The 17,509-nt window shown below is 30.3% G+C and overlaps 1 protein-coding gene and 1 long non-coding RNA gene across 2 annotated transcripts; both read left to right on the top strand.

Annotated features, from left to right (window-relative positions):
- The first annotated feature begins 1,550 nt into the window (after positions 1–1,550).
- LOC125577373 lies at positions 1,551–4,261 on the top strand. Its single transcript, XR_007315797.1, has 2 exons — positions 1,551–3,958; positions 4,104–4,261. It is a non-coding gene; the product is annotated as an uncharacterized LOC125577373 (long non-coding RNA).
- Positions 4,262–11,457: 7,196 nt separating this feature from the next.
- On the top strand, positions 11,458–13,301 carry LOC111199724 (F-box protein CPR1). The gene is made up of 3 exons (XM_022689968.2): positions 11,458–12,812; positions 12,898–12,982; positions 13,056–13,301. Exons 1-2 carry the CDS (start codon positions 11,632–11,634, stop codon positions 12,935–12,937), a joined length of 1,221 nt encoding a protein of 406 aa, XP_022545689.2. The 5' UTR covers positions 11,458–11,631; the 3' UTR covers positions 12,938–12,982; positions 13,056–13,301.
- The last annotated feature ends 4,208 nt before the right edge of the window (positions 13,302–17,509 follow it).

Raw genomic sequence — 17,509 nt, 5'->3', positions numbered from 1 at the left:
CACCACCTTAGAGAGAATGAGAGATAGAAAAAAGTGAGAGATGTGCGTTTCCGATGTTGGGCACCACCCTCGTTTCTGGTGTTGTGGTGGTATGTGTGTCTCGCGGTTGGGTTTTTAATAAGGAGAGGAAGAGATCGATCTTGAAAGAACTGGGCAATCAGCTGGAGGTCAGACAAAGGCAGATAATATTAGAGCCATTGTTTTGAGATGGACACCAATCGAGAACACATCATGGAGTTCTGTCATTGCAAGAGTTTGTAAGCCTTAGCCGCCATAACTTTCGATTCCTGTGCAAGAATCAACCGAAGATAAAATTTCAGGAAACCCTAACTGTTTTCTCTCGACCGCAGCCCAGTACCGGAAGCTGAATGTAGTAGCATATATTATAATTTTTTGTCGATATTATAATATTCTTTTAAAATTATTTATATTAATTTAGTTTCAAATACTAGTTACTTTTGTATTCTTTCACTATTATTACAAATATTAACTATAAAAATAAAGCAATAGTTTAGTGAATTCTGAATTAATCGTGATGACAAATTGTTAACTAATTAAGTCAAAAGTTTATAGATGGGGTATAAAAAATTTAACTTGAATTTGTGACTATTATTAGTTATAAAGTATTACAAAATTAAAGCAACTAAAAGAGTCGCAAATGAAGACGGATTAGTGATGATTCTTTACTAGTATTAGTTTGTGACGGTTAGAGACTATATTTCAGTGGTAATCAGAGACGGAATTAGCACGTTGTGATAGTCACAAAATATGACAACTTTGTTACGTTAAATTGTAGTTGGTAATTGTAACATTTTTATTACTTTTATATATGGTTGCTATTTGTGACGGAATAGTTACTATATGTAATGGTCGTAACATTGTAACGGTTTTTGTTACCAACAAAATTTGTGACGACCGTATTGTAACCACAATGAAATTGTCACAAATATGTCACAATATTTTTATTGTGACGAATTGTGTTTTATTGTGACAAATAATTTGGTCACAATATAACTATTTTTTTGTAGTGTAAACCCTAAAGTTTGGATTAATTAACCCAAGGGGTATAAGTGTATATTTACCTCTTTAATGAAACTTATTTTGTGACTTTGAGCCTTGAATACTAGTTTGAGAACAAAAACTTGGTTTGGTGTTATCTTAGTCTTTTTTCTTTTTTTTTTATCAACACATATCTCCAATGATAATTTCCGACATTGTATTTGAAAATGAAAAAAAAACTTTTTGAATTTTCAATTTTTTGAAATTTATTATTATTTTTTCTGTATTTTAATTTGATCTTATTTATTTTTTAATTTTTAGTTATTTTTTATTTAATTTTCTAAATCTTTATTTATTTTTCTCACTTTTTTTAATTTATGAGTTTTTTGTTAAATTTTTCGATTTTATTATTTTTTTGTTTATTTATTAATTAAATAATTATTTTTTGAAAAAAAAAACTGTTTTTAACCTGTTCAGCAGGTCATTTTTCTTCTTTTGAGGTTTTTTATGATAAAAATGTCACTTTGAAGGTTAAAAGTGTTAGTGAAAAAACTTCAAGGTTTAAAGTGCTAGTAAGTGACACTTTCAAGGTTTTTTTATGCGATTTTCCCTTTTCTCAATCTTTGTAATATCCAAAAGGATCTTAATGATTGAACAGATTCTACCGAAAGTTTTTTGCAAACTCATTTAAAAATATATCTTTGAAACTGAAACCTACGACCAAAGAGCTGAACAACAAAAAACCTACGGCCAAAGAAATAGTTACTATACTATCTTTGGCACATTATACCACACAATTTTAGTCCATAGCAAGTGTTTGTTTTTTATATCCCATGTGGAGATTCTGGAGAAACCTGAATGGTAGGAACTAGATGTGACCCAAGAGTAATATCTGGTCCGTGGAGAGGATATGGTATACGCTCCAGAAGAATCGCATGAAGGATTTGAAGAGGCTGGATTCCAAAAAACCATCAAAAAAACAATCACATTATCAGTAAATGCAAGAGGTGAGTTGCATCTATTTCATTACTGTCACAACACCATGAATCTTGAGTTTTCAAATCAGACACCAAGATCCATGAAATTCAATATATATCTCGAGTTTTCAAAACCTCCTTGAAACAAACAAAATAATTCCAATACTAAATCCATGTTTAATATATCAAAAAGACATATATTTGGGATTCAGTATTGTTTGAGTCACAACTTACTCGGATTACAGATCATGGTGAGAACATTGAAATAAGGAGGATGAAGAAAATTAGAAGAAATTTACTTTTCACAATGTGCACAGATTTGGTGAAAAGCTTGTTACATCTATACTATTAAAACAAGATCATTCTTCTTTTTCCTTTTAATGAAATGTCAATTTTTTTTCTTCAAAAATACTTTTGAATTTACAAATGAATTTTAAGTTTCATCAATGACATTTTAATATTTTTTGGGCCTATAACTACAAAGGCTGTCCAGAGAAATTATAAGTTATACAAATTTTAAAACCCATTAGTATCATTTGAGAAAAATATTTTATTATACACAAATGAAATTTAATCTTAAATATAACCCATAAATCAAATTTTTAGTTGTCATACTTTATTATAAGGATTCTTATATTTTCTTTATGCTATAACATAGTTAAGATCAATAAATACAAATAAAAATTAAAATAACTATCATAAATTATAATTTATTTTAAATTATCATTTGGCGTTATAAGTTATACCATACAAGTAGAACTTAGTAATTAAAAATAAGTTTAAAATAATTATCATTAGGCGTTATAAATTATAGCACACCTATAGTACTTAGTAATTGTTAATAGGTCTATGAATTTTGTTATTGTAATTACATCAATATATTATTTTCTTAGTAATTGTTATAATAGGTTTTTGAATTTTTACTCTATATAAATTAACAAACATAATGACATCTAAATATCATTTTCTTAAATCTACGTATCAACTCTCACGATAGGCAAAATGTTAAACAAAAATTATTATTATTCAATGTAATATTAAAAAAATATATGAGTAATTTAATGAAAAAGTTTTAAAAATATTATCAGATATTTTGGATCTATATCAGATCAACAGTATCAGATAACGGGTTAATAGCATGTCTAAATTATTTTCTTGGGTTAATAGCAAATTTACTGGTTCGACCATGAGTTTGATGAATCGGATATGAAAACACAGTTTAAAACTCAAAAATTATAATAAAATAGTTTTATATTATTTTTTTAATAAAAAGTTATAAATTTATACATATTATCAAAATAGTCAATAAAAAAATATCCAGATTTTGAAAAAGCGGATCAAAAATATATTATTGATCTGCTTTTCAAAATTTGGATATTTGTTTTATTGACTATTTTGATAATTTGTAGTTGTAGTAGCGTCGAAATCGAATAGGTATAAAATAGTGTATATTGATAATGTACATCTTCACTATATTAATAATGTTCATGGTTTTGAAAGTGAAATTTAACCGAGTGATCAATACGACATGTCGATATCAAGGCACAACATACCAGTTAAATTTATTTATGGGGAATTGCCACTAATACCACTTTTCTAATATCACTTTTCAACTTTACACTAACCATTTTTACCTTCATCTTTAATGAAGGGTAAAAAACATTTATAACCTTATTTAATGAAACATAAACATATTCTCCAACAAGAATTTTCAAAATTCCCAAATTGATCGACGACTCCAATTAGAGTTTCGACGAGACGATTCCGGCGAGAAAATGAGAGAGATCCTCCACATCCACGGCGACCAATGTGGAAACCAGATCGGAGCCAAGTTCTGGGAAGTGATCTGCGACGAGCACGGCGTTGACCACACCGGCCAATACGTCGGCGACTCTCCCCTCCAGCTCGAACGTATCGATGTCTACTTCAACGAATTCTCGATGTTGTGAGGAAGGAAGCTGAGAACAGTGATTGCCTACAAGGTGAGAGGATAACTGATTTTGTTTTTGAATCTCGATCTGTTTTATCGTCGTGAGTGATTTGATTTGAGATCTCTGTGATGTATTTGATTTAGGTTTCGTTGATGCTGTTATCATTGTGATACATTTGGTTTTGATCTCTGTGTAGGTTTCCAATTTTGTCATTCGTTGGGAGGAGGAACTGGATCTGGGATGGGAACGCTTTTGATCTCTAAGATTAGGGAGGAGTATCCAGAATGTGGTTTGTACGGTCAAAGAATTAAATATTTATAACTCTTTATAAAAGTTGCAGAGTTGGCTTCTTTATACATCTTTCTCTCTCATCTTCTTCAGACATCTCTTATACTAAACCAATTGTATATCCTCTTACGAGTTGCATAGTTGAAGAGATTAGTTCGACATATAAATGAGTGTGGTTCCAATCGTTTCTTTTATAGAAGAATGAGATATGGAGAAGCCTTGATATTCTCAGATCATGTTAGTAACAACTAACAAAAACTGAGTTTTGCAAGTACAAACTCTATTGGAGCTAGATTCAAATGATTTACAAAGCTTTATAAATATTTATAATTAACTTATAGACTGCAGTAGATATTTTATAAAGTATTACAAATCTATTTATAAACCTATATGAATCAATTTATACATTCTTGTAAATTAAAATAAAATATCCCAAGTCTACTGATTGCTTGAAGAGCTCATCAACTTGGTGCTCTCCAATCCGCCATGGCTCTATGATGATGATGCTTTCTACTCCTCTTGCTTGGCGGTTTGATTCAGCTGAATTCACACTCAAAGAAGACTATAACGATTTCTTTCTGAATGTATGTTTCTTAATGTCTCAAGAAGCATTCATCCTAGTACTAGTAACAAGCAACTATCTTTTAACAATGCTTCATTTCTTAATATACTTACAACGCTTTGTCATACACTCTACACCTGATTTCATCAAATAAAAAGTTGTAACACTTCAAAATACCACTAACCTGATTCTTCTGATATGTTTTTTGGCTGAATAGATATTTCTCTAACAGCTTAAAAAGACTCTCTAAACTATTTATAAATCTTTTGATAAAGTCTTATAAAACCTTTATATTTTTTTGTAAACCCTATACAAACTCTTCAAAACCCATTAAAATCTTTTATAAACCCTTATAAATCTTTTTTTTATCAACATTCTTTTCATTTAAGCCTCATGGGCTGAAATTATGGGCACAAGTCTTTCGGCTTAAAGTCCAACACTTTGATACACAAGATTAAATTCATAAAAATAAAGAACACGTGCATGTTTTATAAAGAGATGATGATACATGGTAGATTCTGAGGCACATGCGGACAGCAAACAATGCTCCACCGCTTCAGACCCCACCGCTTCAGCTCCACGAACGAAGAAACCTCCTTTGTCGGACTTACAAATCTTATATGTCTTTATAAATGGTTTATAGACTCCTACAAATAATTTTACATACCCTTATAAATTATTTTATAATGGTGTATTAATTTTATAAATTATTTTTATAAACCCTTATAAATTATTTATATACCTTTATAAACCCTTATAAACTATTATACAAACCATTATAAGTTGTTTTATAAAGCTTTCTAAATGGTTATAGACTCTTTTAGTTGATTTATAAACCTATACAACCCTTGTAATACCCCTTATAAATTGAATATATGCTTTCATAACATTTTATAAACGTTTATAAATAGTTTATAAATTGCTTTTATAAACCCTTATAAATTATTTACATTCATCAATAATCATAGATCTACCCCCATTGGTTGATCTGAGAAAGTGAACCATAGATCTTAGAGACTCTTACAAATAATTTATAAACATTTATAATTTGCTTATAAACTTACAAAAATGTTTTATAAACTTTTGTAAATGATTTATAAACTCTTATTTGCCCTTTAAATTTCTTTTCTCTTCACTTTTATCTTCTTTCATGTGTTATTGCTCCATATCATATATTGCAAAAAGTAAATCCACAAAATTTTGTTCCCATTAACTTTTCTTCTTTTTATATCTTTGTTGAACTAATTGTACAACACTGTCAAAATCTATGTCACTAAGATCTGGATGCGTTGGGGTCACCAAATGTTTGTATTCCTTAGAGAATCCAAACATTGTATTAACCAAAAGATGTAACAAATAATAAACAAGTTTTATAAGTCTCCCAAATCTCTAATTTACAAATTTATAAACCCATATAAAACTACATTTATAATATTTTATAAAATGCTTCACATTATTGACCAAGACACCGATTGGATAATCACTTTTGGATTGTCTAGTAGATCTGTTCCAGCTTCATAAATCCTCAGAGGGATCCCGAAGATGTGCAAAATTCATTGCTATCTAACTGCCTGAAGAAATAAAAAGATAATGTTAACTTTTAATCGTGTAAATATACCTTATCCAAGCATAATGTTCATGTATTTTGATAACAGTCTTACAAAGAATATAGGATAACACAACACAAGACTTCTCATGTTCACACGTTTATATGTTGTTCGATAGATATATACGATGAACTCTTGTTTAAGAACTTCTTTTATAACACCTTGTAAATCGTTGAGATGTATTATCAGCAATATCCTAAAACCCAGATTTATAAGGGGTTATAATTCCTTAATATGCAGTGTACTATTGGAAAATAACTCTCTTAAATTGACATGTTCAAATGAGAAGTCTGAAGCATCAATGATATGAACTTAATAAAACGATGATATGAACCTCTAATCATGGTCTAAGATGGATAAGCATAGTGTTCATGTATTTCGACAAAAGTCTTACAAATAATATAGGATAACACAACAAAAGACTTCTTGGGTTCACACATTTATATGTATAGACATATACAACTCTTGTTAAAAATACTTCTTTTATAGAACCCTGTAAATCGTTGAGTTGCATTATCAACAATAACCTAAAATCTAGATTTATAAGGGGTTATAATTCCTTAATATGCAGTGTTTACTATCGATAATCTCTCTCTTAGCCGAAACCCTTCAGATGACAAATCCAAATTAACTGTATTCTATTTTTGGATAACAGAAAGGAGAAAACCCTAAAATTACTTCAAACCCAGATTTATAAATGGTTCTAAGTTGCCAAACTCAATATTCACTATCAAAACTGTTTCTTTTAGATCAACATGTTCAAATGAGAAGTCTAAAGCAATCTTGTTTGATTGTTTCATTGGAAACTTTTCCAGAAATTATAAAGAACCAAGATAGACAGAACTGTCACTGATCAGCCAAAAAAAAAACTAAATCAACATATTTGGAAGAAAGAGAGAAGCTAATTTAAAAAGTCTTACTTTCATAATTCATCGTAGAAAGAGCAATTGATACTAAAACACAAACTCGTTAAAGACATACACACTGAATTTCATGAATACGACGACGGCGGGGCTCGATGAAGAAGACGACGAACTCGTTAAAGACAGACACGGTGAAGCTCATAAATACAGCAACAACATGTTTGAGGAAGACGAAAGAGAAGCTTGACGAAGAAGACGACGAACTCGTTAAAGACGGACACCATGAAACTCATGAATACGGCGACGGCGGATCTCCACGAGAGAGAAGATAGATCTGAAAAGAGGCGTTTATGGTTGAAGATAAGGAAAGGTTAATTGAGTCTTTTACCATTTAATGAAGAATGTATTTTTGAAAATGTCCATTTAGTGGTGGTAAAAGTGAAAAGTGGTACACCACAAAGTGTATAATTGAAATTTCCCCTTTATTTATATGGGTCATCATAAATAATTGTATAAAGAAGATCGTGTATATTAAAGGGACCGTATGTTAAGTGATAACATGTTGAATAAGTCCAAAATTAAAATATCACATGGTAGAATTTAATTAGTACTCTATTTTAATAGAGTAGATATATTTTAGAATTATTAAGATTATTAAAATTATTATTGTTAATATGGTGCTTTCCCAGCTTTAGGCTAGGACCGTCCCTAACTTTAGGCCAGGACCGACAGTATTATAAATAGATCTAGGCATTTAGGGTCCCAATCGGGTTTTGGTTTAGTCCAGTCGGATTTCGGTTTACTTTAATCGGGTTATATGAAAATTCGGTTTGGGACCGGTTCGGGTTCTATCGAATTCGGGTTCTATCGAGTTCGGGTTCTATCGAGTTCGGATCGGGGTTAGTAAATCTTAAAAGAACCAGTACAACCCGATGTACTTTCGGATTCGGGTCCCAATCGGTTATTTGGTTTAAATGTATCTGATTTATATCTACTCTGTAACCAAAAAGTAAGTAAAACCGGTTTTTCAGTTTTAAAATACTTGATTTGTACTTATTTTGTAACCAAAACATAAATAAATCGGTTCAAAAAAGAAAGGAACATCAAATGTGATCATTCAAAATCAACTGAAAGGTAAACATAGTTATTGATCGAAAGAAAACCAAATAAATGAAAGCATAAAACGAAAACCAAGTTCTCATGAAATAAAAAACATTATTCAATGAAAACAAAACCAAAATCTAAAAACTTCAACCTAGGAGTGGGCACTTTACCCGATATCTAAAGCCGCACCCGAACCCGATCCGAAAAACCCGAACCGAAATCCGAACTGCAATCCGAACCGAAATAGCAAAATATCCGAACGGGTATTAAATTAGGAGAGATTGGATATCCGAACCCGAACGGGTAATATCCGAACCCGAATGGATATTCGAAGATAACCGAACATATGTATAATTAACAATATATTTCTAGTTTACATCTCTCATTTTATATAAAATATTTATATTGATACTACACATAATTTAAGTTCATATGATATACATAGAATTACGGAGAAAATGATTTGCTACTCACTTAAAATGCATATCAAACTTTTTATTTCAAGAATTAACAAAAAGTTACATCCAAAATTTAAAAACAATAACCAAATTAATGTCTTTTTTAGTTTCAAAATGTTATGTCCAAAACTATTAACCTTTCAATCTATTAAAAATAAAAAATTAGTTAAGTGAAAGTTATATTTTTAAATAAAAGAAATTTGAGAAATAAAAAATTTAATATGTTACTATTGTAAAAAAATTAGTTAAGTGAAAGTTATATCTCTTTGTTGACTAATCTATAGTTCATATTGTTTACTTAAATTGTTGAAAACATTTACAAACATATCACACATAATATCATTGGTAGTTCCAATTTAAATTTAATAGTCTGAAAATATTGAAATCAAATAAAATCATTTGTAAGCTCTATCATGTTTTTTGAAAAGGTGTGACAACAGTTATAGGGGCTCAAACATAACTAGAACATTTCCAGTTATGATGTTACTATTGCAATATGTAAATATATTTATTTCCATTAAATATTTTAAGAAAGTCTCCATAAATGTATCATTAATTATTCAAACTATTTTTCATCCTAAAAATATATTCAGGCAGTGGTGGTTTATTGGTGGCTGTTTAGGATTTTCTGGTCGTGCCCCCTTATCATGGTCTTTAGCCTTTTCTCTTGTTCTCTTTGGTGACAAGTCGCTTATCGTGTCGGTAAGGTCTAGTTACTCAACCTTTGTTTTCAGTGTTGAAATAGCTCAGTGTGAAGCTTCGGTGGGGAGAAGTTATGCTGTCTTTTGGTTTTTAACCGACGGGTTTTCCGGATTTTTTGGTAAAAGACTGTGGAGCTATAGCTCAATTGCGTTTGGTCTCTGAGTAGTTGATTGTCAACCATCTTCTTCGTCAGCTTCTCGAGGCGTTAGATACGTTTTCTCGTAGCTTCCTGTAGTTAAAGCTTGTTCTTGAGTGGTGTTGGCTCGTTGTTGCTGGTTTGAAACGTTTTTTGGAGCTCTTATCTCACCTCAAATAAATTGGATCGCCATCGTTTTCTCGTTCTTCTCGGCTTCTGTCATTGTTCAGCTTCGTATCGGTAGTGATTATTGGTATGCTCCAAGAAGATTTCACTGATCACTTTTCTGGTTGTTGTCGTTTTATATTTGGTTCTGAAAGGTCATGTTTGCTTTATCGGCTTGTGGTTCTGTAATGGTATTGTATTAAGATCATTTCCAATGGAATTCTATTTTTTTCTTTTATAATTTACATTAAAATAGAGTTACTTTATTATAGAGTGAAATATAGAGAAATATTAATTTTCTACTCTAAATATAGAGTAAAATATGACATTTCTCTATATTTCACTCTATAATAAAGTTACACTATAGTAGAGTTATTTTATTTTAGTGTAAATTATGCAGGAAAAAATAGAGTGCCATTGTAGATGCCTAGGGTTTAAAAGTCTATTAAACTAACATATGACCAAATTTTTTTTTGCTAAGTACAACAAGGTATTGATGGTCAAGTTTTGTAATATATCCTAAATCTTTTTATCATTTACGAAGGGATATTATAAAGGTTGTTGTATTTTAATGGATTTGAAAATCTGAATTAAATCTAGTGTTATTGGTTCTATGATTTTCAAATCTGTATTAAAATCATGTGTTATTGGTTTAATGATTCATAAATTCTATATCAAATCAAGTGTTATTTAATCGTACATATTTACTAATAAATTTGATTTTATTATAGATTTGAATGGATTTGTTTGAATTTTTTTGTTAAAAATACAAAGACTCAAATCCGAGAGAAAACCTCCGAATTTATAAATACTAATTCAGAAAACTTAAAAATCTGCATAGGATTTATAAATACTAAACGCATATGTGTATAACCGATAATTTTATCTCTCTCAATTGGTTGTAATCTTAACACATTGGGCCTCAAAGGGCCAATTTAGACCGAAAACCCGAAACCATTATTAACATGTGTACAAGCCCAGCCCAAGATTATCTTATCCGGAAAATTGATATTTTCGATTTAGAGAATCTCAAAAGCATTATCAGATCGAAGGAGGAAAAACTGCAATTTGGTTCAGAAAATAAAACTTCTAGTAATAAATTTGTAAAATTCAATTAGTTAAGATTTATTTTTAATTATTCAGATTATTTTTAATTACATACTTCTTCCGTTTAATAAAGAGTATCACTTAAATACTTTTCACACGTATTATAAAAATGATTGAGATGTATTTATGTTTTTATTAATTACAACTAGTTAACAAATAATATTTGAAATATACAAATTTATTTATAAATTTAATGTGTTTTACAATTAATATTTGACTAAAATTGATTATAAATTGGATTAAAATTATTGAATGATATTTTTTATGTAACAAAAAAATTCTAAAATAACACTTATTCAGACATAGAAAGAGATTAATAAGTAGTATTATACAAAATATTTATAAAAGTCTTTGTATAATAAAAGTAGTAAATCTGTTTTTTCATGAACGAAATAATATCATCAGTTATAAATTATTATGTAATAATTTCATAATTTATAATAAACTACATTAATACAAAAAATATTTCGAGAGATAAGAACGGAACTTACAAACTAAATAATAAAATGTGTGAAACAACGTAATAAAACAGATGGGTAACAAAACTGACTTTATGTTGTGTTTAAAAAAAAAAAAAACTGACTTTATTCCCTTTTTATAACATTATCTTGAGAAAAAAGGAAATGTCATCATCTTCTTGGTAGATGAAACATCCAAGCATCTTCCTCCAACAAAGAAGTCACTGTAAGCACTCAAATCCACTTTCCCCTTTCTTTCCGTCAAACAAAAAATATGGCGGATATGCCGATGGACATCATCACCGATCTCTTCCTCCGTCTCCCGGCGTCGACGCTAGTCCGATGCCGAGTCCTCTCCAAGCCCTGCTTCTCCCTAATCGACAGCCCCGATTTCATCTCCTCCCATCTCCACCACACCCTCCAAACCGGAGACCACCTCATGATCCTCCTCCGCGGCCCTCGCCTCCTCGTCACCGTCGACCTCGATTCGCCGGATAAAGTCTCCGACGTCGAGCACCCCTTAAAAGCCGGCGGTCTAACCGAGGTTTTCGGTTCTTGCAACGGTTTAATCGGTTTATCGAACTCCCCGACGGATATGGCTCTGTTCAACCCCTCAACACGGCAGATCCACCGGTTACCGGCTGAACCGGTTGATTTCCCCGAAGGGTCGAGGACACGTGGGTACGTGTTTTACGGGTTCGGTTACGATTCGGTCAACGAAGATTACAAAGTCGTGAGGATGATTCAGTGCAAAGGAGGCGCAGCTGATGAGCTTGTGTTCGGTTTCCCGTACGAGGTTAAAGTCTTTAGTTTAAAGATGAACACGTGGAAGAGAGTCAAACGCGTTCTTCCCGCGATTCAGTTACTGTTTTACTTTTATTACCATCTATTGTACCGTCGCGGGTACGGTGTGTTGGCTTGTAATAGTCTTCACTGGGTTTTACCTAGACGTCCTGGACTTATCGCGTTCAATACTATTATAAGGTTTGATCTTGCGGTAGAGGAGTTTGAGATACTTACCTTCCCTGAGTCTCTTGCTCATGAGAACATCGACATAGGGGTTCTCGAGGGTTGTCTTTGTTTGATGTGTAACCGCGAGTTTACCTCCGTTGATGTTTGGGTCATGAAGGAGTATAAAGTTGAAGGGTCTTGGAGTAAGGTGTTTAGCGTTCCGAAGCCGAAGAGTGTTGAGTCTTTTGACTTTATGAGGCCTCTGCTTTACTCTAAGGATAGGAGGAAGGTTTTGATTGAGGTGAACAACGCGAAGCTTTTGTGGTTTGATTTGGAGAGTAAGAGGTTGAGGACGCTGAGGATAAAGGACTGTGATAGTTCGTATAGCGCGGAGTTGCTTGTGAGTAGCCTTGTTCTGGGGTGTAAAGGTGATCCTAGTGAAGCTAAGAGAAGGAGAGAACGTCGAGCTTTGGAAGATAAGATGATGCAGCAGAGGAGTAAGAGGTGGTGCTATATGCTCATCTCTAGTTGGTTTTGATGTGATGTATATAGTGTGTGCTCAAAACATGTTATGTTGTTACATTTTCAGGGATGATTTTCTGTCAAAGGGGTTCAAGCTGGTGTTATGAGCAAAGCAAAGAGAAGTTTAAAAATAAAAACCAAACCCATGCAAGGTAACTCTAATGAATCTTATTGGAAGTTGTATATAGTATTTAGCTATTTCAAGTGTATAATCTTTTTCTTCAGGGGGAAGCGAAGGTGGAAAAGAAATGGTCTTACTACTAACTCTCTTAACCCATATATGTTTAAAATATGTGTATGTAGAAGATATGTGCTCTTTCTATGTAGACTTGTTCCACGACCAAACACAACAACATAAAGGTGTAATAGAGTGGTTGACTGTAATAGAGTGAATATAATAATGGTACATGCAAACTATGTTTGAGTCTTGTATGTTGGTATTTTAGATTTTGCATCACTCCTTTTCTGCGACTTGTATGTTGGTATATTCGATTTGATTAAATACCATAAGACTAAAACGTCATGTATTGAAACTGTAGGATTAAACTACTCGAGTCACAATGGTCGACCCAATAAGTAGTAGAACCAGTCAAAGTTGAAAGAGTAAGACCATTTCTAATGGTACTTTATAATTTTCTCTATATTTCACTTTAAAATAGAGTAACTCTATTATAGAGTTGGATTTGCCTCAATGGTTCATTCTATAATAGAGTGAAATATAGAGTATTTTTATTTTTTCACTCTATATTTGGAGTAAAAAAAATAAGATTACTCTATATTTCACTCTATTATAGAGTAACCATTGGAGCAAATTCAACTCTATAATAAAGTTACTCTATTTTAATGTAAATTATAGAGGAAAAAATAGAGTCCCCTTAGTGTAAGTTGACCAAAGATAATCTGATTTCATGTAACTCAACTGAAGTGAATGTAGTTTGGTTCTTGGGCATATATATATATCTGGGCTTCAGGTTTTTGAGCTTGGTCATTGGGCACATGTAGCAATATATTTCTTATTACAGCAATTTTTTTTTTGGTAAAATATTACAGCAATTTTGACTTCTGAGTATAGCTTATTTCAACAACACACAAACTACTAAGCAAACGGTTTTGATCAACATATATATATGAGACAATTAATGATTGTGACTAATACATATTTGATAACAATTTTTATATTTTTTTAATTTTATATTATTAAAAACATTTATCAATCACATTAAGCATAGATTAAACAAATTTAGATTTTTTTTCATATATGTTATATTTTTAATTTTCTTAAAACGACTATAAATGGTAAAAATCTCACATTTAAAATTTTGTGATCAATAGTTTAACTCTTTTTTTTTGTTGAAACAAGATATAAATGATCATAAATCGTATGAATATAAAGTCTCATTAATAGATATTCATATTATATATATATATATATATATTAATATCATTTAAATTAAATTATGTAGTATATAAAATATATAAATATGTTAATTAAAAAAATTGTATTTAAACAATTATTGAGATCTTAATATTTTAATTTTGAAATTTGTATTGATAAATCTCACATTAAAAGTTTTGTGATTATTAAATTTTTGTTACAATAAATATAAAAATGTTAATAAAATCATGAGTAGGAAGTGTCAATAGTTAATATTTATATTAAAATATACTATATATATATATGTCAATATCACTAAAGTTTAATTATATACCATATACAGTAAATAAAATGATTGTTTTGATTTATTTACCAAAAACATGACTATAAATAAACAAAATTTATTTGTTTTGATTTATGTGTTTACTCTAATATGTATATAGTTTTATGTATATGAATTATTTTTAAAATAAGTGATTTCTAATATGTTATTTGATCTTGACAATCCCATAAATATACTTCTTCTACAATTGGTAAATATATTTTTAAACCGAACTGGTGAATATATTCCAGACAGACATTTAAATTTCGAGTTTGCACTTATATTCTATAACAGTTTGATATATTAGGTTTGAACACTAATCTGTGAATAGAGTTTTAGAGTGATATTTTTCAAAATTTTGATTCTTAGATATGTATTTGGAGTGAAAATAGTTTTTACAAATGTCTTATCTTTTTTAATTGACATTAATGTAATTCACTGAATTCACAGAAAAAATTAAAAATAATAAACAAAACTCATATCAGTGAAACATAAACGAGACCGAAAGCACAATTTTATAGAAGTAGAAAATGAAATCACTTATAAAGAGTCAATAGTAAACAAAAAAAGAGAAGAAAAACTAATCTCCTTTTGTTATTTTACAATTGATGTTGTTTATCTGGTTTTTGTGATTTGTGTCAGCCGCAAAATTCAATTTTTTTTGTGTATATGAAGTCTTATAAATAATTAAAATGAGTTGTAATACATTAAATCTTCAACAACAATAATGCATCTTAAGAGACCAATATTTGTATTCGTCATTTTACAATCGATAATACTGCAAAATGTTAAAATCTTTATTTACTATAAAATCTCACTCTATGCGCGACAATTATCATCTAGTTTTTTATATTAAAAATGCGATGACAACATCAGACCAAGCAATATCATTATAGTAAATTAACAATATGCTTTTTCTTTTGCTAGATAACATTCCAGAATACACAAAATAATGGAAGAGAGATTTGTAATGACTTTATTTCTCGTGATCAAGACTTCGAGTCTTGGCTTCATCACTACTAATTCTTCTCTGCATATACCCATATTGGCATCTAAGCCTGTGATGTAAATGTTTACAATGAAGTATTTCTTGGCTGCCAAAGCTTTGAGAATATGATCAGTGTCATAAAGAGTATTTTCATATAATCTTACACATAAATCAATTGTCTGCAAATCCGTTGCGTTGCCTGCATACATTTTTATTTGGTTCAACGCATCTGAAACGTTTCGGGACTGATATTTGATAAGAAATTTAGTGAGGCCATTAAAATCTAAAGCTGAGATTTTAGGGATTGATTTTAGAAGCTCAAAACAAAGTGAAGAATTGACATATTTTTTTGTGCATATGATGTTGATCTCATCTTTTGTAACCATCGTACTAAAGTTTCCATATGATGATGACACAACAAAAGGAAGTACAACAATTGTAAGAACCAAGAAAAAGTTTTTTTTCAAGTATGCAACCATTTTTTTTTTGTTTAAAGTGCTTGGAAAGTTACGTTCAATTTATATAGGCTGAAATATATTTTCACATATAAATGTGAATAGATTTTTTTTTTGTTTTTTTCTTTCTTTGTTAGCTGTAAATGGTAACATATCATAAAAAATATTTGATTTGGTACTAGCAAAATCTTTTGTTAGCCGTAAATGCTAACATATCATAAAGATTTAATGCATTCAATGTTTCCTTTTCTCTTTTTATAGTAGTTTGGATAAACCCAAACCGAACCGAACCGAACCAACCAAACCAAAGTTAAACCGAACCAAACCAAACCAAACCGTGCTCTTTATGTAACCCAATTAGTTCATGTTTTACTCAACCCAAACGGTTTGGTTTGGTTTGGGTTTAAACCGAACCAAACCGATAATCCAATATATATATAGTAAAAATATATATGATATATATATATATATGTATTAACATATTGCAAATTTTAGTTAAAGTTTCGTTTTTCATTTTTTCATAACTTCCATATCTTTAAAAAAAATTATAAATACGATTCAAATAATACTATTATATATAAAATCATGTAGCATAAGTTTTTATATTCTCACTCTATCGTTTATGAGTTGATTATTTTTTAATAAAAGTATAAAACTGATGCTTTCATATTTTATAACCAACTCGAATTACACCGAACCAAACTAGACCATAATAATGTAAACCGAACTAAATCTAAACCAAACCGAACTGAACCGAACCAAATTAAACCCAAACCGAACCCAAACCAAAGCTACTTTGGTTTTAATTGGTTTGAGTTTTATAAAACCCAAATTACCCAAACCAAACCGAACCCAAACCGAACCCGAAACTAAATCGAAATGCCCACCCCTATGTAAAACGATATAAAATAACACACATTTGGAATAGGACGCACAATTCATTGTATAGTGAGGCCGTTATAATCTAAAGCTGAAAATTTAGAGATTGATTTAGAAGCTCAAAACAAAGTGAAGAATTAACATTTTTTTGTGTATATGATGTCGATCTCATTTTTTGTAACCATCATACTAAAAATTTCCATATGATGATGACACAACAAAACGAAGTAGAACAATTGTAAGAACCAAGAAAATGTTATTTTGATGTATGCAACCATTTTTTGATTAATATAAATTGAGAAGTTAAGTGATATTTATAAAGGGTGAAACATATTTTCACATATAAATGTGACCAGATTTTGTTTCCCTTTCTTTTTGTCGGTAATTGCTAGTTGATTTACTAGCAGCAAAATATCAAAATTTCAAAGCATTAAATTTCATTGGGACATAGAACGAACATCAGTGTCCAAAGTTTCAAGTTGAAGAATTTTTGTATTCTTAAAAGTTTTTTTGTAACTGTTTTAAAAACATTTTGTGTAAATTTAAATAGATACATGTTAAGGTCAAACTCAAGCGTTCATAGATCTGGTGAACTTACTGAACTCTAAAGAATCATCTTTAATCTTATTTTTTACATGTTACCTGAACGAAACAAATAGC

This window comes from Brassica napus, chromosome A8 (assembly GCF_020379485.1).
Source record: "Brassica napus cultivar Da-Ae chromosome A8, Da-Ae, whole genome shotgun sequence".
NCBI classification, from domain to species: Eukaryota; Viridiplantae; Streptophyta; class Magnoliopsida; order Brassicales; family Brassicaceae; genus Brassica; species Brassica napus.
Note: the sequence above shows the minus strand (reverse complement) of the source record. Positions and strands in the feature narration are given on the sequence as shown.